The sequence below is a fragment of the Pseudopipra pipra genome, chromosome 4 (genome assembly GCF_036250125.1).
Source record: "Pseudopipra pipra isolate bDixPip1 chromosome 4, bDixPip1.hap1, whole genome shotgun sequence".
In the NCBI taxonomy this organism is placed as follows: domain Eukaryota; kingdom Metazoa; phylum Chordata; class Aves; order Passeriformes; family Pipridae; genus Pseudopipra; species Pseudopipra pipra.
Window position 1 is genome coordinate 15,183,523 of NC_087552.1, and position 24,278 is coordinate 15,207,800.

The following is a 24,278-nucleotide window of genomic DNA, read 5'->3' on the forward strand; positions in this document are numbered from 1 at the left end:
CATATACAATTTAAAATGTCACTTGCCTTATAGCCAAGGTATAAATTTCTGACTTCTTATTGGTTATGCCCTCAAGCTGAAAGACAACTACAGCCAAGGGGAAAAAAACATAAGCAAAAACTTGCAACCTAATTACTGTTTACATCAGTTCTGCAATAACCTGTTTTGGATTGATGCAACCACAAACACGGTCACCCATCATAAAGAATTGAACTTACTGAAAATAATAAATACTTATCTCGTCCTGGCTGTTATTATCAGTGATGTTAATGTAACAATAACACAGAAAAGGCAGGCAGATGATACATAGGAAAAAACACACTAGAAAATTCCATCATTATTTAAAGTGCCTTGTTATATGCAATGAGAATTAAAACCAATACAATTAATTTATGTGAAGAATTCAGACTGTGAATTGGAATGGACATTGTTTTTTCACAGAGAATTGAGGTGAGGATACCACTGGCTAAAAGGCATTCTTTCTTTTCTTCCACAGGTTGTCACTTGCTTTTTCCAAGCTGTTTTAGCCTTAGTTCTCCAGTGTTTCCATAATGACTCACTATATTTCATAAACAGTGCATTTAAAAAGTCCACTTCACCTGTAAATTTGCTCCTATTTAATTTTAAATCACTCACTTATAAAGACAAATATATTTTAATCCATTGGGTACCTATCCCAGAATTAACATTTTCACCATGTCTTCCTATAACTGTTTCTGTTATCAGTCTCCACAGGAAAAAGATAGATACTGGTGTTTTTTCTAAAATTAAATTTAATGATAAATACATCTGGGTTTTAATCAAATAACGGAACGGAGTCGCATAAAGGACCAAACTAATTCTCACACAATTTCTATCCTCACTTCCTATGCTGTTAACTCAGACTCCAGCTTTCTCAAAATCTCTTACAAAACAAAATTACAGAGCTTGTCTTGTTCTCATCACTAGGCACCTACAGCATGGTCTAGGCCATTACAGAATCAGACATTTCTTTTATGCAAACAGGCACAACCTCAGTAGGATTCCCGGAGAAGGATCTCCTTGAACAAGCCTCCTGCCTCCCTCTGGAATGAGTTCTCCAGCACTGCAGTTACTGGAAAAAGTGATGGCTGTAGAACACAGCTCCAGCCATAAAAGATTTAAAAAAAAATAAACAGTAAGACATGTCCTTAGTCTATCAATGAGTGAGAGGACACATCTCAGTTTGAGCCCCTCAGAAAGACTGGGCACAAGGATAGGATGTTTATGGATCCTTACTGCTTTTAGACATGGACATGCAGCTGCTTAACTCTGAGATGTCCCAGAGCTTTTAGCCAAAGGCTAAGGGGAATGCTAGGATCAGGGGGAAAAAAAAAGGAAAAAAAAAAAAGAGGAAGGAGAAAATAACCATAATTCTTTCTGAAATGGAGGCAATTCCAGGAAAAAGAGCAGAGGAGAAACTGAGAGACCAGTACTCACTGAGGGGGACAAAAAAGGGGAAATGAGTGCAATGGAACAGGAAGACACACAGGAATGTGCAAGAAGAAGATGGACTGTATGATGCCACTGCTGCTAATTCTCTCAGCTATTAAGCACACTATAACGTTTTTCAAGCCATCTTTATATTTTGAGAGTTGCAAAACTGTGCATGAATGAAACAAAAGAATCTTGGGGTTTTTCATTGAAATAAGTACATTTTTAATGACCTACAACATTTGTATCAGTGCTAAATGAAAATAACTTTCTGTGGCTTTTAAAGGGCTTTTGAAGAATTAGGATGAAATACCTATCTTAAACAGAACACGTTTTTTGTTTTTATATATATATTTTTTTTAATTCTGAAACTTTCCTAAGAGAGAATTTCCTTGCCTCTGATTTTTGTAGTTTTAAATATTGCAGAAAAGCAAACAGAATTTGTCACCTCGGCATAGCTGATTGAAGCTATTCACAGTGAAAATGCTGCTTTGAAAGAAAAGAGGTACATACCTTGCAAAGTCTAATGGGGGGCAAACAGGCTGCTTTACGAACCTGGGATGCTCCCCTGGGCTTTGTAGGATCGCTTGAGGCAACACATTCATTTTAACTGAAACAAACAAACAAAACCAACATTAGTTGAAACAACGTCTTCAAGGCAGACAAGCAATGCAGTTTCTTATCCTTCTTGTGCTGCTTCCCAGTCCACTGTTTTATTTCCAGTGGACTACAAGTAAAACACACCTCCAGTTCCACAGAAATCTCCTCGGCATTGCTTCAGTAGGATATAACATATAGGAATGGTCATGATCTAACTTTCAATGGTTTTCTCTCCTTCATTGAGGTGCTTTTGATTTGCACAGGGACAGCTGATTCAGGAACCATACTTGCATGGGATTCCCTGTGCTTCCTCAAGCTATCTAGGTCCAAGTATTAACAATATTTTAGATTAATACACAAGGTGAACAAATGATGGAACATACAGTGTGCAGTGCAACGACAGGCACTGCATTAATGTTCAAAATACTACATAATCATAAGAGTAACAATCTTTTGAAGAAAGAATGTAAGCAATGCTATACTCCAACACAGGATTTTACTTAAAACAAAAGCCAAAAGCCCCACAGTTATGTAGAATCGTCTAGCTTGTCATCTTGAAGTACATAAATGCTAATAGGACTTTTTTGTCATATGGAGCTACTGTGTTTTTTCCCCAAGTATTCAGTCTACACTTCCTACCATTAAAGTTTCAGCTGCCAGTTCCTTCATTTTGCATGTCTGTGATCTGAGGACGTTAGCAGCAGGAGCACCCTTACTTTTAAATTTGGTTTAATGTAGGTATTGCATGCCCTGCTGGTAGGCCTGAAGGCACAAACTTTTAATAGGGATGGAAAAACAGAATATAATAAGAAGGGGGGAAAAAATTTAACTATTTGCTACATTTAGTGAAACAAAACTTATGTTATGGGAAATAGTTATTAGAGATGAATCAATTTGTTACTGAATGATCAGCATCAGACTAGCAGATATTTTATATTAGCCTTTCTGGGATCAAAAGCCATTTCACTGATGCAGTATTTTTCTGCAGTTATAATGAAGTAATTTTTTTAATTGTGTTACTTAGAATTGAATAACAAAGACAATTATAGGTTGAAAAGATGACAGGATAGGATATTTCTCTTAAGTCATTCTTTTTGGACCTAGTATAATGATAACATTTGTTACAGAAAGAATATTATTTATAAATAATCTAATCTGCAATCAGAGACAGAATATTTTACAGAAGTGCATCATGGAAAGTAAAAAATCAATAGAATAAAAACATATGGGTCATTCATCACTAAAAAAGATTACACTTCTTATAGAAAATGACAGGTTTGTGTACAGGAACTATATAAAAAGGAAAACCCCTTTTTGGGGAGATGCTATTCAGTGAGAAATAGTAATTAAACTTTGGAACAACAATAATGAAGCCCAGAGAAGATGCAAAGCTTTCTACAAGCCTCTTTGTTTTGAGGTATTAAGTGAGAAAAAGAAAACATACATGCCTTAATGGCAGCTGATGAAGCCAGCAAGGCAGGGGGGCTGGCTGGCTGCAGCCATGGGGCAGGAAAGGCAGGGGGAAGCAGCTGAGAGGAGACCCCGGTAGAGCCTCTGTAACCATGAAAAGCTATTAATGGGGAGCTGTACTTTGTGGCCTGTCACAGGCTCCAGGCTGCACCCCCAGGGCACCTGGCTGGAGCAGACATCTCCTTGCTGGCTCACATGCTCCAGGTTCCCACCCCACGGAAATCAAGTCTCTGGGAAAACAGACTGTCTAGCACACAGGTCTCACACGAACATGAGGCACATATGCAGACATTTTACTTAGTTACATTACTGCCTCACAAGGATGAAAACTACTGCCCTGACTCCTATTTCAAACTCAAAGGCTTGGGAAAGAAAAAAAACACCCTGCGTCATAACAATGCCAATTTAACTCTTACTTTAGAGGTGGGAGGTTGCTTTCAGAGTGATATGGAGGGTGCATTTCCCTAATTTCCAAGGTAACTGTGATTCTTACAGGTAAATTACAACCACAGAGACACAAGGCAGAAGGCATCAGCAACACACCCTTCTATTACAGTCATGTAGATTTTCATCGCTGACTGCTAACCCTTTTACATCTTACTCCTTTATTATAAAGCCCAAGCCACATCTCATTTACTTAATCAAACACCCACGGAATTCACGGAAGACAAGGCAGTGCAGTTCGTTCCTGAAGAAGTGCTCTGTTTAACCACATGATGGAGGGAATCTCCCCACGGGCTGGAATCGCTCCAAGGTGTACTGAAGCTGAAGGAAAAACGCCAGCTGACTGGAACTGCGCCTTTCCTGGCACCTTTCAGTAAACCTGTTGGACACCTCTCAGCCCTTCCCACACATTTTCCGAGGCGTGCTCAGACCTGACTGGAGGCCTAAGGTTTCCCAGGGCTGGAAGCAGCCGAGGAGTGGCTACACGCAGCCGTCTTTGCGGGCACCTTCCAAGATAAAAGGACGTCAGAGCGTCCTTTATTACTGAAAGTAATAAATTAAATTGATTAAAAATTTTTTTCTTGAAATCTATAGCCATCGCGATGGATGTTATTTGTTACTAGTAGGCTGGACAAGGCCACGGCCCCAACGTGCCCCGTCCGTGTGGCTCCGGGAATGCAGCCGCCCTCCGCTGCTCCCTGTTCCCAACCACCGCCCGGGGACGCTCCGGCTTCTCCCTTCACCTGCGAACCGGCCCCGTACGACACACACCCTCACCCTTGGCTCCGGCACTGCCTCGGCCTCTTTACAAATAAAATATAAACCACATGAGCTGGCGTGCCCCGGGGAACGGACCTGGGCTCATGGCGCGGCGGCAGGACGAGCTCCCCGCGGCGCCTCAGGGCGGCCCGGGACGCCGCGGCCTCGCCATGGCGACGGGGAAGGGCGGCGCTGGGGGCCGGGCCTCCGGGAGGCCTGGGGGAGGAACCGGCCCGGCGATCCCCTCAGGGCGGGGGCGGCGGGACCGGGAGCCCCGAAGTACGCTTTATCCCAAGGAAAATATGGGAGCTGGGAGAAATCGGCACGGCTCGAGAGCTTGGTGTGCTTTCTGGGAGCTCAGCTGGAATGAGTTGTCTCAAACGGGAGCATCCCTCAAGGCTGAGCGAGTTTCTGCAGTTGGCAAGCAGAGAGCCAGGCCGATATTGTACCGATACCTAAGGAAGTGTGAGCAGTGTCATAGATGACACATGGACACCTGCAGAGAGCAGGCTTTCTTCTTTCACAGAATGGGTCGGGCTGGAAGGGATCACAGTGGGTCAGTCTGGTCCAAGCTCCCTGCTCCAGCAGGGTCCTCCCAGAGCACATGGCACAGGATTCTGTCCAGATGGTTCATGAGTATCTCCAGTGAGGGAGACTCCACAATGTCTCTGGGCAATCTGTTCCAGTTCTTGGTCACCCACACAGTAAAAAAGTTCTTCCTCATATTCAGGTGGAACTTCCTGTGTATCAGTTTCTGCCCATTGCCTCTCGTCCTATTGTTTGGCACCACGGAGAAGACCCTGGATCCATCCTCTTGGCAGCCTCTCTTCAGATACATATATGCATTGATGGTCCCCTCTGTTGCCTCTTCTCAAGGCTGAACAGGCCCAACTCCTTCAGCCTCTCCTTGTAAAAAAGATGCTCCAGTTCTTTAATCATCTTTGTTGCCCTCTGTCCTTTCAGGACCTGTGATCCTCTCCAACATCCTTCAGGACTTCTGAGTAGGGGGAAAGAGCAAGTAGAAGAAATACTAGACTGAATATCTGAGTAAGTGACATAACCTGAAGATGTTTGGTTTGTGGAAAACATTGTCACTTTCTGTTGATGAGAGCCTGCTGCTTAATTAAATGTCCAAAAGGAGCTGTTCTTCTAAGTGACTGGTCTCCTTGGAGTCAAGGGGCTGGTCAGAGGTGGAAATATTGAGAAGGAACCAACGAGCTTTTGCTAAGTGCAAATCAAAACTATAAGAGAACACAAAGAGCAGAGATTTTTCAGTAACTTCTCTTTTCATGTTGAAAACTTGACACCAACAGAAGAATCACTTTTTAACACAGATTTGACCTAGTTTTTATTGCTAAAACTGTTTGGAAAACAAAAATGTCAAAATCAATTGTTATAATCTATTTTGGAAGGATCAAGTGGACAGAAAGCACTTCAAAAGTGGCATTACCTTTTCTGAGTTGATGGCAATTGGAAGCAAAAGATCTTGAATGTTTATGGGTCAATGTTCTAACGGATAAGTCAGAAGCTGACAGGGTACTTAGCTGATATCAAATCACACTAGAGAACAGCATGACCTATGCCTTACCCACCTACAACATACAGGGAAAGCACTGCTGTACCGAGTGAATTTCAATCTGAGTGACATATGCTGAAGGTCTCATGCTGCCAGTGTTAAAATGTACTTGGAATTTCAAAATATTTAAAATGTCATTTTCCTAACTCAAAAGGTGTTGCATCCAACACCGAGGAATTCTAGATTAGACTTAATCTTGTCAGATGAAAAGGAATTGATCACAGAACTAAAAATTAGCCATAGCTTAGGTGTAACTGATAATGATTTGATCACATTTTTAATGTGCAAACAGAATCAAGTCCAAACCAATAATATATATACTTAATCCTTCAAAAGGGCTAATTCTATAAAGGTGAATATTATTATAAGATACTTCTATTGGGAGAAAGAATTTAATCTGAAATGGGAGAATGAGAATTGGAAACGGTTTAAGGATGTTAGTGCAGATACTCACATAGCCATAATTCCACAATTAAGGAATACATTTGCTGAAAATCCGGGGTGGTTTACAAGGCAAACATCTGTGAAACAAGACAGAATGTGGTATCATACATGTACACTGAAAGCTAGGAATTGTAGAAAATTACTGTGGGAAGTAAAAGGTTATGAGGGAAGTATACATATGTTCAACAGAATTAAAATGAGAAAAATGGAAGCTTTTTGCAAATAGAACACAGAAAATGGATCTGAATAGTAAGAAGACCCTATTAAGGAATGAAGTTGACAGCTTTAACCATAATTAGTGACAAACTTTGAATGTTAAATATATACATATTCCTTCTGTGCATTTGGGAAGATGGCAGCTGCTGTAATTATGTTGTATGGTATTGGAGAGTTGTTTTCTGTTCAAATGATAATGTAGGAGGATGGTTCAACTTCAGTTACTGAAAGAAAACTGGCATTAGAGAGTTTGGAATGAATATGTCATGAAGTTGGATGCATCATCAATATTCATATTCAGAAGTTTTTTGGACACTAAGACTTTTTTAAGGAGGATGAAGCTAGTATTATTCTAATACCTTAAAAGATTAAATGGGATAATAGTAGTTTACCAACATTTACCAGTGTGACATTGGTCACAGGGAAAATGCAGAATAGCCAATATAAAACTCAGTTAACAAATAATTTAAAAGAAGACAGGTAATTCTAACTAGCATGGGCTTCTGCTAAAAAAGCTCTATATCCTGGCAGAAAAGTAGAGCCTGGCAAACAGACTTTGTTTTCTTAATGAGGCTGCAGGTTTCGCTTGTTGATGTAATTTAATCAGATTTCAGTAAAGCATTCGACTTATTATCATTTGGCTTTTTGGAAGAAATGCTGCAACAACACAGTTATTTGTATCCTGTACATAAACTTACAAAGAAAACTTGTAATAACTGAAAAGATAAACCAGTAGATTTAAAATTACTGGTAATATTCTGGAATGATATCTGAAATACTTCACAAGCAGACATTTACACCATGGCTACAGTTTCTGTGTTAAACATATATAATTCATTTGACTTGGAAGCAAAGTAAGATTTTTTTTTTATGGAGATGTGTTCAAAGGATCCTGCATGCCAAACAATATGTAACTTAGAGAGAACACTCTTTAGCAAAGAATCAAAGGCATTCTACATCTATATAGTAATATGAAGAGGCAGCAGCCTTTCTGTGGTTAAGGATGAAACCAACTCCTATTACAATGCTATGTTGTAACATCAGTATAATTGGCCTAGAAATGTTTGGCCAGCAAGTCCTGAAGGGAAAGGCTTCCTGTGCATGGAAAAAAAAATTCAATTGCTAGCACTTTTTTATTCCTGTAATTAGAGGAGCTTCTCTTCCAATTCTGTAAGCAGTGATAATGTCCAAGGAAGGGTAATATTTTATAGCAGATACATTTTGCAAAAACTGTGAAGAATTAATTTGTTTGAGTAAAATTGACTCTCAGATGTTGGGATATTCAAAAATGTAACTTGAAGAGGCAAAAAGTGCAATGTATTGATCATTTTGAGTAGCTGGCACCCTTAGGAAATGTGTTCATGCACATTTGGTTACATGAGAAAAAAATTGCTAAATAAATTGCTTAAATATGGCAATGCCCAAAACTTACCAGAACATATCTGGATATTCTTCAATACTGAATACTTGAACATTGCTCTTAAAAAAAGTAAGTGTTTTGACTCCTACCCAGCTGTCCATCTTTGGTCCTTGGTAGTTTTGATTTTCCTATAACTTGTTAACATATCCACTGCAGAAAAAACCCTAAAACTAAACTGTCCCCACTCCTCCACTTTAAAGGGGAGGAAAGAGAGAGAGGCTTGATGAAGACTAAAGTGCTCATGGAGAAAAATATGAAAGGGAAAAAGAAAAGCAGATAAGGTCAAAATGTTAAAAATACAAACCCAAGGAACCAAAGGGTGGCAACACTGAGCATGCTACCAGGCAGCCATCAGTGTACAAAGAGGTACAAACTGCACAAAAAAATACAAAAGCTGTGTGCAGCAGGTGTGAAGATATGACAGGCTGGTGGAACAGAAATAATCCATGAACTTGCCAGGATTTCTTTAGTCAAGTTCCCTCCTCCACCACACCCAGTGTCAAAAGGAACTGAGTGAGAAGATTCTGCAACTCTCTGAGACCCTGGATGCCATACTAAGGTAGGCACTGATTTGGCATGAACTTTAACCAAAAGTTGACTGTGGCACAATGATTGTTTTTCATGCTGAGGGAAATACACAAAAACTAAGAAAACCAGAGAATTTATGAAGACAGATCCTGTAAGGTTTGCAGTCAGTACTTCTAAAGTCAATTTTCAATGTTTTGTGTGATGTTTCTTTAAAGCCAAATAACAGGAAATCTGTCATCTCTTAAAACAGATTATCTTTCCATAAAATGATACATTTTTTCCTATGCATCTTTTCCTTATACATGTGACAGGCAAACAGCATTTCTAACGTTCTAATGTTCCTATGGTAGTGAGATGTGCTCGCTGTTCTAAGTAATTATCATTGGCCAGGTACCACCAGAAGTGGTTTTCTCTCTCACAGACACAAGACACTTCCCCAGGTACATTATAATGTTTTTCTTGCAGAGCAGATTCTTCAAAACCATATTTATGTACCTTACTCATATTCACTCTGCACATAATACACCTTGTACTTCTGAGATGAGCCTGTGGATTTTGTGGATCAGCATGGAGCCCACTTCTTGCCATGTGTGGATCAGCTGCTTTGTTGGTAGGTACTGGTGATGCTGCAAAACTTGCTGGTCAGCTACCAGCACGAAACTAGGACTTGAAGAAGGAAGCAGAGTGAGAACAGAGCTCTCACAAATAGGGGTTCTGGTGCAAGTAATAATTAGCCAAGGAAGGCTGTGCCAGGCAAGATCTGGTACTGCTCTTTTTTACAGCTGAATAGAGAAGTTACTTTTCCCACAAGAGTAATCTCTTTTACTTTCAGAGGCAGTTGGAATACACAACTAAGTTGGAGGACTTGCCTCTGATTTTTTTCTTTATGGAAAGTGCATATTTTGATCTGAATAACCAGTATCATACTGACTAAAGATTTCAACTGTTTTTCTAATGCAGCACTTGCAACCTCTTTAACCAACTTCAGCAGTGTCTCTACATCATGTATCTCGTTTTTCAGCTTTCTGTTTGAGAGACAAGACAGAGACAGCAGTGCTGATGAAGATCAAACAAACTTACAGTATGAAAATTACTATAAGGATCCCTAGTCTTGCTGTTCATGATATACATATTATGCATCGATATACTAGATCATTGTCAAGTTCCATTGATGGCATAACTGGATTCAGGGTAACCTAACACATCTCAGAAGTGTCTAAATCAGTATTTCCTTAGCCTGAGAAACGTGTACAGCATATGCAAATGTGGCATTGTACAAAGGTTTTACTGGCATTTGCTTGAGAGCACATAATAAACTTACTCATGAATGATGGAGTTGCAAGTAGTGCTGCTTTCCAAGACTCATGCTCTTAAGTCTGTTATATTATGCCATTGTAGGCCCTATATTCTATGTGCATTACAAATAAACTGCCCCAGCATGCATTTTACCCCCACTCCCTTTCCCACTTCCCTCTATGACAAACCGAAATTTATCCCATCAATATCTCCTCCTGGTTCTGTGGTAATGTTTACTTATTTCAGGCATTAGTGCTCACAGATTTATAGGTCTGCATCAGATAGATTTTCACCTACTGAAACATTTGTAACATTGTCAACTTACTTGTTTTGCCTTCTTTTGAAAGCTGTCTAGAAAGATTTATATAAAAAGTTAATCAAACTACATCACTGACTCAGCCCATCAGTACAACTTTTTCATCACCATAACAATATCTCTGTGACATCTAGCTTATCATCATGAATTATGGGGGAAAGGATAAACAACCCATTAAGAAATTAAAGTCCCACAAAGGTGCAGTTTGATAAAGGATAAAAAAAACCCACAGGGTATGTATAATAAAATCTCTCTCCCCTGAAGAGTGATTGTTATCTTTCTTTCATGAGCGTCAAAGACCTGGAGCTTCTCAGTGCCTCAGGCAAGTGAGTTTGAAGGTCTCCTTCATGATTGAATGGGAAATTGTAATCAGAATTAGGTTATGACTGTTTATCCTATAGAGCATTTAAAAAAAGGTTTTATGTGTAGAACTGATATTAGTAACTGTTAGAAAAAGCCACTGTAACCACATTTAGAAAACTTTGCTGTGTTTTCTGTATGCAGTGTGTCATTGTCTGTTTATTCTGGTGTATGTTGGGTCATCTAATGCATTCATTTGTATAGTCTTCATTCTGTAATAAATGTAAGCCTGTGTGAAAGTACAGTGACTTACAGATAAAGATGTCTTTACAACCCCAAGAGAAATAAGTTATTCTTAAATAAGTTTTCATTTCCTGAGACAAAATATGCCGCCAATATCCTTACTGTACAGCAACTAGTTATGCCTTTCCTTATCCTAATAGAAGACAGCAGTATTTACAGCCTTTCAGATTCCTCTGAGTGACTTTCATGATGCTGTACATGGCATGACTTGTGGCTGAATGAGAATGTAACTAAATCAAAGGAGGTGCAATCAAAATGAATGACTTGAGTGAGGACAATAACATTATCCTGTACAGTTCTCTTTCTTGTATGAGAGATTATGCTTAAATTAGTGAAAAAAATCATTTGAGATGATAAGAAAGACTACCAGCAAGAGGTGCTCACATTAAGCTGGCTGACTAATAATTTTTTTCCCCAGTAAGTTGAAACTCTAAAGTTTTGCACTTGGTCTCTGAATATCGTTTATTCTGACTTGCTATTGTCATTATTGTTTTCTAGTTCTGGTCACACCCATTGATTGCCTTTCATCTAAAACTGATGCAGACAAGCAACTACTTATTATTTACAGGTCACATTTTGATGATGGAGCCTGTGTGCACTACTGCAGTGTAAATGGTAAATAATAATATGTTAGCTGCATAGAATAGATGTCTTTTGAGGTCAGGAGATCTTAAATTCTCTTTCTAGATGACTTCTGGAACACTGTCAGTGAGAGTCAGCATTGCCTTTGGCCTGTTCTCTGTAGCCTATGATTTATATAACGTATTCAGGGAGAGTACCCAGCTGGGAGAAGCTCAGCTACATTTTAAATGCTTACCTATTGAGGTTCATAGCTTAAAGCAGCAGGAGTGAAAAAGGCATGGAAAGGTCATGTCTAGGAAAATAATGTGTTGTTGTTGTTGCATAGTCCTATGACAACATTTAGCTGTGTCATGCCAGAGATGGTTCAATCCTTTGGCTTCAGTGTGTCAGGTGTTTGTGCTCTACTGTGTAAACTCTTTTCTATCCACAAGGCTAAGAAATGCTGCTCTTGTTTTTGGTATAGTAGATGCTTAAATTGAATTTTGGAGATTTTAGGGATGAAAAGCACTTTGTAAGCATACACTTCCATATTAAGTACTTCTAGGTACTTACCTCCAAAGTGAATTTAAAATTATGCATTGTGATAAACCTGTGCATTATTCTACTGTAATTTTGTCATAGTTCCCTTACCAAATTATTTTGTGGAAGTTTCTGATACAATAGGTTGTTGTTATCAACCAGCCACAAAAGTGATGCTGAAATTCTAATGGAGGCCATTTTAACATTCCCTATAAGTGACATGAATATAGGCTTCATTTATTAATTGTAGCTGATTAGCCACAAGGCAAACATTTAATTAAACCTTGAGAGACAATAACATTGCACATAAATTATCCATTTAAGAGCACATAGGTCTTTATATTTCATTAAAAATTGTTTAGCCAATAACCACACATCTTAAGCTCAATCTGTGTTTGCACAGATTTGAAGTAAAAAAATTCCCTAGTGCATTGCTGGTTTTTTTCAGACATTTAATTCTTGATGTGTTTTGATTTATATTTACTTACCACTTGTTCATGCTCTTTTCCTGATTAGTGAGACTGCCACTCAAATCACGGATTGACAATTGATTTAAAAAGTCCTACCAAATTATTTGATTTTAAAAAGATTTCAAAATAGTCTAAAAGGTATGTTAAGAGCTCATGGGATTCAGAAAAGCAAAAATCCAAAAAATATGATGTTATATTGAAGGCTTCTCTTCTGAATTATTTTTGTCCAAGGCAGCTATTTTCTGTTCTGTTACCGAGATTTATTTTTTTCCTACAAGAATACATCCTTATTGTTTTATATGTTTTTCTGAACACTGGCATTATATTAAATGTGTGTTTAGATGCAAGCAGCAAGAGGGCTGCTTAAGAAAATGTTACATGAGTCTTAAATCCAATTTGCTATAAAAGCCCCCCTACCTTCCATGAGTTTGAACAGATCATTATCTCCTCTGTGAAGTAACTTTAAAAAGTGAGAACACACTTAAAACACTTGTGGGCAGCCATAAGCTTTGTGGGCAGGTTATTTCTCTTCAGCATATGTTTTCTACCCATACATTTTCTGAATAATGTAAACTGAGGCACAGAAATCTGACAAATAGGTGAGAAAAATAAAAACCTGGTAAACAGAAAAACGGTTTTGATAATGCAGTGCACTGATTCACATTTCATATGATTTAAAAACTTAGAGCTCAACCTCAAAGTTATAAGAACATGATACTAAATTCTCTTTCACTATCCTGTGGTACTGTATAAGGAGCATAGGGAAGCCTAGGAAGACTTTCCTTCAGTGTATTTATATTTATGGAAAAAAATTACAGAAGTATCAAACAAATTTTTGTCTCAGATATTGCAAATATTTTCTGAAAATAAGTCAGAGGAGATTCATATAAATGTTAATGCCAGTTCATATGCATGCCACCTTCTTTACCTGGCTTTTGTCTGTGTAGACAATACTCACAGAGCAGGGATCTTGCCTCTCTGTTTTCAAAGTGTCTTATTTTTTAGAGTACTGGGAAAACAGTTACTGCTTGATTGTGAGATGAAAGCACTTCTGAAAATCAGTCTGGTGAGGTATTACCAACACTTTGCAAATAACTACTGCTACTACTAAGACATTAAAACCAGACAAGCTGCTCTTTCTTATAATAGAATTGTTTTTTAAAAAAATTGCCGAATTTAAGTACCACCATAAAGGGAGCCAATATAATTAAACCTCTTAGGTGAGAGGGGCTCTCTAATATCCCAAGCTAGCCTCTTTCCCTTCAAGTTTAGAGATAGACTGTGTGACTTATTTCCTAACCTTTTTTTTTCCTTTTCCCATTTTATTTTTGGTTAGGAAAGCAGAGGAGAAAAGACCTAGAAATCAATTATCAAATAAAAGCAAGCAGACGAAAAAAGCACACCCAAACCCAAAAGCTGAAATACAGTAGATTTGCACAACTGCCTGTGAAGTTAAATGTAGGTTACTACATTCATGTACAAAGATATTTAGATGGCAAATGGAAACTCACTGCTGTGAAGCACATCACATTCATATATAATTGAAGCACCCCAGAGTAAAATACTGAGGCACAATAGGTGACAACTGATAAAAACAAGAGAAGAAGTATAAAACAGGATACAAAACTCTGGGGAGTACAGAGAATATCTAACACAGGCTGAAGAATCTACAATAACTGTATCTAAATTACCAGATAATACAAAAATAATAACTGAACTGATAAAGCCAGAGAATTCAGTGAAGTACTGATGTTGGAATGATACATCCCTGGAATCAGAAACTTTTGCCTGACTTTCTACACTAGCATGCAATCTCGCTGCAAGATGTCCAGAACAGGGAAGCAGGAGTTTTCCAGCAGAAGCCACTCTCCCTGTGTCCCTGGAAGAACAGCTTCACTCATTCTTTATGGATCTGCCTCAAATCCAACTGTTCACAGATGGCAGTGACATTTATTGTCCCTCAGTCTGCAGGGATGTCTAGGTTAATTAACTCAAGTTAATATTGGTCCACTCTAGCCTTACCCTTTTTCTGCTTGCTTATCAGGTTTCACTCTCTGCAAATCACAGTTTAGGGCCACAAATCCTTAAAAAGATGTATTGCTATGCTAAGAGCTGAACTTGGATTTACGTGCAGTTGCAGTGGGCTTTGACGTAAATGTCTTTGCCTTGTGGTGGCCACATGGCCAAAATTGTTGAGTCACATTCTTTTCTAAATGTGAAACAGAAGTTTGTGTCAGACAGTTTCTTATGATTTAGGCTTTGTGAGACCACACTGTTTATTCAAAACAGATGTTCTTGGCATTCTTCTGTGGACAAACGTCACACTATTGTAATTGTAGTAGATATACAAATAGCATTTTTACACCAGTATCCTCAGGTGCAGAGAATTCAGGCATATTGTCTACCTTTCCTGACCATCATTTTCCACAGATTTACAAGTGCTCTGAATTTTCAATCTCTCAACTTCAGTAAGAAGAGAGGATGCTAAGGGCTGCTTTTCTTGAGACTTGACCATGAATTCAAAACCTTCATAATAATTCACTGCCTTTGTGTTATAGCAACATCAGTCTCTAGCTTTGTCTTAAATGTTGCCAGATATGCGTTCTTTCAGGGTGATTAATGACAATTTGTTTGAACAATGTTGTTTAAACACTTTGAGCTAAGTACATAGTATCTCTGTCTAGAAACAAGCTGAACTGAAATTTAGTTTAGCAACTTGGCTCAGCTGGGAGATAGATTATGGCACTGTTTAAGATAATAATTGAGGTTTACTGCAAGAAAAATTGCAAGCTAATATCCATAATGAAATTGCATATTATATCCTCCTGGATGATACTCTGTAATGTCAGCACCCACCTGTCTTTGGTCTTAGATTTGTTGAGAGGAATTTCTGGTCTCCAAAACCCAGTATAGAGGATTCATCCAGGATGTACCTGTGTCTCTGTTCACTGAAGGCCAGTAATAGCTGGTAAACTAGGACAACAACCCAAAAAATGGAGCGTCCCATCGCTGAGGACACAATGGAAAGAGCTAGCTAGGGCTGATCAGTCTGAGAGGGGAAAGGGTTCAGATGCATGTTTGGAACTGGCAGCAGAATGAATGCATTGCTAAACCAAGGAGGAAGAGAAAAATGGCTTGGGAGAGTGGTGTTGGATAACAGTTTGGAAATCAACAAAATTCCTCCTATCTGCTTTGCAGAACCAGCCTTTTCTGCCATGGCAACTTTAGAAGTTCAGCGTTAACAATCTTGCATAATGTAGGCTTATAATCACCTACATTGTAATCTAATTTTGTAATTTTAACAGCCACCTTCTTGTCCACCATGTGAACTTTGCATCTGAATTCTCACTAAGGCCTCACAGTGAATCCTTACCCTTTTCAACCCAAGCAGAGTTTAGGCATTGCCTTCCAGTCTCTGTATACAGTCCTAACGTGCACTTTCCCTGTCTTGCACACTCCCCTGAGAGCTGGGTCCCTGCTATCCAACCAGGAAGGACTCTTTACAAAGACAAGCTCCCCAGGAGCCTTCACGAATTCAGTACTTCTTTTCTCAGTTGCAAATTAATTGGCATAAGTTCTTAAAGTACCACAGCAGAGAATCTGATGACTGAAATGTATGAAATACAGGCATTGCAGAGATTCTGCCTCGATTTTAACAATGTACAGAGCTGGGAAAAAATGTATGAGGCAGTTACCTGGCTTGTTTCTAAAGAGCTGGTGATTATCCTTCCTTGTGCCTCGCGTTTTCCTTCAAGTATTGGTGTTTCTTTCTCTCATTTACAGCTAATTCTTGGTTCTTTCTTGAAGTCATGGCAAAATGGGCCTTCTTCCTATGGGAGCAGTCATTTCTGCTGTCTTTATCTCAGTATATTTTTCTCAGTAGTTTTATATCTTCTCTTGAAGAGGACAAAATTCTCTATCCATACAGATAGGGAGTAGGCAACCAGGGCAGCACAACATGCAAAAACACTGGCAGGCATGCCCAGAAATGCAGGTCATGCTGCTTATGGCACAGTCATATCCATAAGGAAGTTAAATAAGAGTTATATATTTAGTTTTTCCCAGGAAAGATTTAGTCAAGAAACATTCATGTCTGATCACTCATCTATGTACATGAAAACACATCATGACACCGCTTACAACGCGTGGTACAGGTAGTGGCAAAGATAGGATATCAACATAAAATTGTGGATGGCTTATAAAATAAAATTAAGCAAAATTCATTTTATAATGAAATAAAATGAAAATCACACTTGTGCTCATATACACTGATGGCTTAATGGAACAATTTTGATTGAAGTTTTGAAATCTTTGCAGAGTATCTGTTTCATTTGTAAGTGAAGACGCTCTAACCAAACATGCCTATGGGTCTTAAAAGATTCTGTTCAGTTACATTGTTCCTTATCCAAAAATTTTGTATTAGTTTTAAAAGGTGAAATAATCTCTTGTTATTATAAGGCCAATAACTGGCAAGTTAGAAAAGCAGTGAAGCAAGTCTTTAGAAAAATTTACTTTCTGTTTATATCTTTGAAGCTGTGAGCTGTATTTTCACTAATTGATAATAATGTATCATAGAATAAATAGAGGTGTTATAATTTTTTATTCTTTCATAGTTGAAGCAGAGGATAAATCTAGCTGAGAATTGTATGTGTCATTTGAAAATTAACTACTGTTAATTTTCTTGTGGGTTAAAACAGTTTTAGGATTGCAAATTATATTTACCTGTACAAATCAAGCATTTCTCCTCCTTTTAAAAATATTACTACAGGATTTCTCTAGTAATGATTTGAGAGTATAAGTAACAATAGCAATACTGCAGTTTGCAGTAATTACTGTAGAATGCTGTATCTTATGAAGGTGACACTTCACATCGTATTTCACCCAGTAAAATTCAGTTTTTTCATGTTTTAAAATTAATGTGCTGTAAGGTAAACATGTAAATATTAAAGTGCAAAGACAGAATTATGCAGATAGAGAAACAAGTGTGAAAATCTAGACTTCCATGTATGTTTTTATATAATCTGCATACAGTTGCATTTCAGCATGATGTTACTATAAAAGGGTGAGAAAGCCTTCAAATGTTCTGGGATGGGGATCTTAGTAATAAGGCAGAAAGTGGTAGCTAATGCTGAGAAACAGAGAAATACCCAAGTAAGAATATGTAGATCTAAACTGCTATATAGAAAACATCGAGTATCAGGGAGTGGTTTTATTCTTTGACAGACAACTGAGTTATAATCCAGAATTAGTAATCATCAATCTAATTACTTTTGCCTGTGTCAGGGTTTAACCCGAGCCAGCAGCCAAGCCCCACGCAGCCGCTCACTCGCAGCCCCGCCAGTGGGATCAGGGAGAGAATTAGAAGGGTAAAAGCCAGAAAACTCATGGGCTGAGATAAAGACTGTTTGATAAGGAAAGTAAAAGCTGTACCCACTGGCAAACAACACAAGCAATTCATTCACCACTTCCCAAGGCCAGGCAGGTGCTCGGCCATCTCCAGGGGAGCAGGCCCCATCACGCAGAAAGGTCACTTGGGAAGACAAATGCCATTACTCCAAATGTTTCCCCCTTCCTCCTTATTCTCCCCATTTTATATATGGTCCATGATGCCATATGGTATGGAATATCCCTTGGGTCAGTTGGGGTTGCCTGTCTGGGCTGTGTCTCCTCCCATCTTCCCATGCAACCCCAACTTCCTTGCCAGCATGGCAATATAAAACATCTCTGTATCATCAACCCCACGTTCAGCACAAATCCAGAGTACAGCCCCGTACCAGCCACTGTGGAGAAAATTAGCTCTATCCCAGCCAAAATCAGCAAGCCTGGCTCACAAACACACTTGCATGCACGGTTTTCCATGCTTCTCCTGTTATTTTTAGTTGCTATTGCAATGATTATTGCATTATTAGTTGCACTGGTAACAGCCAAGACACTTCACAAGGGGACTCATTTTTCAAATGCCATTCTGGGAATAAAATAGTGGTCCAAGTGGATGTTTTAGCTCGAAGGATTAGGTGGTGTTTGTTCAAATTCAAATTCAAAATGAGAAATACATATTCTGATGTTGAGTTGGACTTGGTTATAATCTTTACAGAAGATAAAACACTTAACTGCTTTAATATTTCTTGACTGTTGTAACTGATTGTACCTTCAGAGTAAATCGGGTAGTAAAAACTGCACCTGTGATTCACTTTCAAGTGCACATGACATGATTTAAGTTATCACACCATCACAGTTACAGTTATGGACTGTAAGTTAGTAAAAAATAGTGTCTCAGATGCCTTTATATCTAAGAGCTTTCTACACTGATAAGAGGGTACTTGAACACATCGCTTGCTTTTGCTTACAGTAATTTTTTGTACTTCAGATAATTCTGCATCTTTCCTGCACGTATAGCCATGGTATTTTAGTCCTTGTTTTTCTTCTAAAGTGTTAGCATAATAAGTGGAATAAAGAGCTGATGTCAGGTGTCAGTTTGCATAACCTTTTTTGATTCCAGTCTTGTGCTCTGTTCCCACTGCTTATTCCAGTTACATCTTTTGAACTTCCTGTTCCCATACAGATAATTGGTATCTTGCACAGCCTTTTTCTATACAGAGTAAATGTGCCACTTTTGGGTTATAAGTACAATCTATGGTCAGATTTTATGCAGTATTTGTGCATGTCTTTCCAGAAAGATTATTGTGATGCCAATTTAGGCCACTGAAGAGCAGAGAGCCATTAGCAGTCAATTAAAACCTGTAGACAAATCAGATCTGTTACTTTGTATTTCTCAATATGATGACAACTAAATGATATGTGAGTAACACATCTATCACCCCCCCACCCCCAAGCCCTTCTCAAATCCTGTCAGTGGCATAGAAGTTCGCAATTTTTATGGCTTCGTTCCTGTGAACTCTCCCAGGGTTCTACTATTTATGAAGTGGCAGGTACTTCTGGAAAGTAGGGATTGATGTAATATGTAAGAGTAAGAGAAAAGATCTTGAGACGCACAACTTTTTCCACTTTGCCAGAAATTTGCAGACCCAGCTGGTAGAAAATCTGACATATTATTGATTAAACATATTAGTTGTCCAACACCGCTGTGTATAATATTTCAAAATTGCTTCAGCATTCTGGATCAAAATATATTACAAAATCATTGCAGTAGAATAATCAGAAATCGTACATTACACCATTACTGCAGCACTAGTAAAAGGAAGCAAACTGTGGCCTTGCAATAGATTTTTGAAGCTGTGTGTTTGTTTTCTAAGAACATCATTAATACAATAATGCAAATCACTCTGTTAATGTGACTATGCAAACCTCTCAATTTGTTTTACTTTTTTTATAGTTATGTATAATTCATGTTGCATTAGTATATGCACTGTTTATTTCCCTAATTGTAACAAGCATTTAATTAATTACACTATAACCTCTTGAATCTATAGGCCAACTGTTGCATCTTTAGTTAATATTTTAAAGTCTCATCTTTTTCCATTTTTCCATGTGCCTTTGATGTTTTGTTTCTTACCCTTCTTGTTTGGGTTCTCTGTGGAATAGTCTCAGAATAATTCTGCAGTTCTCTTTTATGACTGAAACTTTGCATTTTAACAGTTGTCTGGAGATAGTTTCTTCCTTGTGAAAGATCAGTTTTAATAACAAGAAAAGAAAAATGCCATAAATCTGCACTAACCACATAAAGCTGAAGTCTCTGAGAGACTGATTAACATTGAGACTCTACACAGGTTTTTCAATAATTAGAGGATGTGCTTGTGTGGAGCCATGACTGCTCTGGCCTTGATGCCATTTCCCAGGGCAGACAGCAATTATTATAGCCCACAGTAAATTTCCTACATTCGCTGCCTCCAGCCACTGAAGATCTTTTTGGAGTAAAGGTCTCTTAATTTTCTACATTCTTGTCATCAGCTTGGATTAGGAACATGTTCTACTTATTTTCTTCAGTTGGTTTAGAAACAATTGACAGCTGCTTTTCTGCTGCAGCATTTTCTTTGCACCTGAGGTTGAAGGGATCTGATCATAGCTTTTATTATATTAACATAGGAGATAAAAGTCCTGGCATTTTCAGCAGGGCAGCTTGAACCAAACTGTTACCACTATCTTTGAGCTCAAGTGATTAACCCCCACTCAGCACTCCCAAGCTTTGTGCTGCAGATTATATTTATTTATTGTTCTCAGATTTTTGTCACCTCCATGTTTCACAAATGAATTATTCATTGAGGTAGAGGGCTCCTTCTACTATGATACAGTGTCTTCACCTTGTTCTGTGCTTATTTTGACCAGAATTTTATTGTATTATAAAATACCCACAAACTGTAAAACTGACTCATTTAATCTAGCCTTAAAAAACCAAAATATATACTGATGGTTAATAAATTAAATGTTAAGTAGTTAAATTTAAAGGGGCTATACTGCTCTCTAATTATACAGGGGAGTTCCTGCTAGTTATTAGTGGGGAGATGTCCAGGTTGCTTTTTGTAAGATATCCTTAGACCAGTGTGTGTAAGGTATGAAGCCATTGCTTCATAATTTGCCTTTACATCAACTGCTGTCAGTTCATGCTAAGCCTCTTTGCAGCACTATAGTTAAACATAGTACAGGAACTTTTTAAGCAAGAAGGGACTTACAACACTCAAAAGATTGACTGTAACAGACTGTACTTTTGGTGCAAATTTGTAGACGTTCATCAGTGTTTTGAGCTGACCTGAAGCTTGCCATTAGGTAAGCCAAAAGATAGAGAAAACAAAAGCCCTTAGCATGTCCTAGTTGTTTTCCATTCCCAGCTGAGCCTCAGCATGTAAGCACACACCAACAGCCGTGTGAGACAGAGCTCTGCCTCTCCCTGAGCTAACTGGTGGCACTGCAGAATGAGAGCCCTGGCTCCTGGCTGCTTTATGCCTGTTAGACTCCTTTAGCAAGGCTGAAAATGTTTTCTGTGTGTGTGCAAGAGCGTTATTGCTGCTTGAGTGTCACATCAACACGTATGTGTAGGCTTGCCCTAAACAACTCCCAGCTGCTGCAGGTATCTAGCAGGGCAGCTCAGTGCAAGCTGGGTGTAACACAGCCAGGCAGTAAGAAGAACTGAACAGTGCAGAATAATCTCCAGGAAAATGAAAGGGATATCACTTTAAGACTTCGAAATCTTTTTGAAAAGGAAGTATGTGGAAAATGAGAATGACTTTTCCGAAAAAAGATAAGGATTGAAATAAAGATTGACATTGAGATAAGGACTGAAGGAGAAGGAAAATAAGAAAAATCTTCATAAAGAAAAGAGGTAGTTCAAAGACATACAAATGGTTTGCAAAGAAAGATCGGGAAGTGTGAGGGAGGATGAAAGATTTAAAGATAGTAGTTAGAATGTGAAGAAAAGGAGGCATTTTTTAGTGGAAAAAGGTAAGTTATTAAAAACCTGTTGAATAAACTTCTGGGGAAAAATGAGATGAAAAACACTGTCAGGCTGGATATTGTCTGAGAAAAAAAAAAAAGAATGAAAATGCAGGTAAATACAGCTGGATATCCAGTGGGCTGATCTTGGTGTTGCCAAGCACAGCACTTGGCAGTTTTGAAGAAAAGATGAGATATCCAGGGCAGATGTAACGTGTAAACAGACTTCCCATTCTCAGCTAGTTCCAGTAGGATAGGTTTGAGTTGCCAGGTGGGAATATCCTGATGAAAGGAGCACCTTCCTATTGCTTTTCTGTTCTGCATATTAACAAGACATTCAGTCAGGCACCATTTAAACAGAATAACAGTTTTATCTGGCATTTCTCTTAAGGGATTGGAACACGGAGTATCCTTATAGCTTATAGTCTCAGTTGCAAAAACCATTAATAATGGTGGCTTTGATTTATATATTTGGGTACCAGGGAATTGGTGCCACATTAAAAGAAGGTGCTGATGTTTATGCTTCATTCTTTTCTAAATAAAAAAGGGAGGAAAGCAGCAGACTCTGAAATGGAGAAGGGGGCTCTTCCTAAGCCACTTCAGCAAGAAGAGAAACTAGCACTGTTTCATTTAACAGAGATATCCAGTACTAGGTCAGGAGAACGACACAAAGTAGTGTTACTTGGAGCTCACCTTTTCTCTACAGCATTGCAAGAGCTGAGATAAAGGAGATGCTGGAAGAAGAAACTTTATCTGAGAAGGAAATTGCAGCAGAGCAGGTAGATTTAGAGGAGAAGAGAGAATTTCTGTTTAAGAATCCCAATAAGATTTTGGTGTGGCAAGAAACTTTATACCACTGTATAGGTTCTTTGCTATAGAATACGATCAGTTATGGCTGGTAGGGGAATTAAATTTAAAAATTTAAAATTATGATGTTGATAAAGAACATTCTAGCAAACACACAAACCCAGTAGCCAGATTTGTAGCTGAAAATCAGTGGCTGCTCAGCTGAGTTATTCAGACCTGTTTTGCCAGGAAAAAAAAAAAAAAAAGTCAAAGCAAGGCCTACAGATCTCATGTCTTGGTATGGTATTAACTGCCAGAGCACAAGAGGAAATCAGACCAGTGAACAAATGCAGACACAGCCTGTTTCTTCCTGCCATAGATGAGAATATCTAAGATGAGGGTGACTTAGAAAAGTGTAAATAATGTGACACTGATAAATCCCTTTTAGTCCAAGATCTTGGATGAGATTCTAGTCAGAACCCTGTTACGTGTGGAAGGAACTTGTGCTCCTGCACCACATGCCCTGGACTTCATGACTCCAAATTTGTCACTAAAATGTGTCATTCCCACGTACTACAACTTCTTTCTCTGGGCTTTAGATATTTACATACCAGTAATTCTGAAAATTGAACTCACTCAGCAGTTTAACTTGGTCTTGCAGAAACATTCTCCACATTTAGACTCTAAATAGGTTATTTTGTGCTCTGTAATTTTAGATTTAATGTCACTGAAATCAGACCGGCCTTCAGGGTGATTTTCTTCTGTGCATATTTGGATCCTTCTGTGTTTAAAACTTCATCTCAGCTTTGACTCATTAATTCCTAATTGCCAAGACATTTTTTTGAACGTATTACATGTGATTTGTCCCCTCACCACTACTTTGTGAATCCTATATACAGCCTCTTCTTAGCTTGACTCTTTCAACCTTCAACACAGTATGTCACCATCTTCAGTGAATTCCCAACATGATTTCTTGTATCAATTCCACTGCAAAAAATAACTCCCATGTAGCACTGTATTAGGCTCCATTCTAAGGTTCAGATAGGAAATCTTTTGTGTTCCTTTTGCCTAGAAGGAACATCCCTTATTTTAGCAAAGACTAATATTAGGTATAATCTGACCTTCATTACAGGCAGTATGCTTCACAGCTTTCTATGTATATATTCCAAATTTCATTGGCTTATACTCGTTAAATTAAAAATATGTTTTGAATAGGAAATGAGTAATGTTTAGAAATGTGGGGCTAGACTCTCAGCTAGCATAAAGGACTTCTCAGTCAACCATGCCATTTTTTACCAGCTGACAACATGGACTATGACCTCCTTTCACTTATTTTATCATGCCATGAAAACAGAAAAAAAATTAAATTAAAATTGAAATTAATGAAATTTTACAATTATTCTCTAAATAAAG

The 24,278-nt window shown here is 38.4% G+C and overlaps 1 protein-coding gene across 6 annotated transcripts in view; it reads right to left on the reverse strand.

Annotated features, from left to right (window-relative positions):
• Window positions 1-24,278, reverse strand: part of TTC29 (tetratricopeptide repeat domain 29) — a 193,925-nt gene that overhangs the window by 119,561 nt on the left and 50,086 nt on the right. The window contains exons 1-2 of one of the 6 annotated variants that reach the window (XM_064651725.1): window positions 4,822-5,305; window positions 1,966-2,062 (exon numbers count right to left, since the gene is read on the reverse strand). In XM_064651725.1, the coding sequence (XP_064507795.1) occupies window positions 1,966-2,062; window positions 4,822-4,831 (107 nt within the window). In that variant the 5' untranslated portion in view covers window positions 4,832-5,305. Of the gene's footprint in view, window positions 1-1,965; window positions 2,063-4,175; window positions 4,306-4,737; window positions 5,306-24,278 lie in introns of those variants that run through there. The other 5 variants (XM_064651724.1, XM_064651727.1, XM_064651726.1 and 2 more) reach the window with 5 other exon arrangements.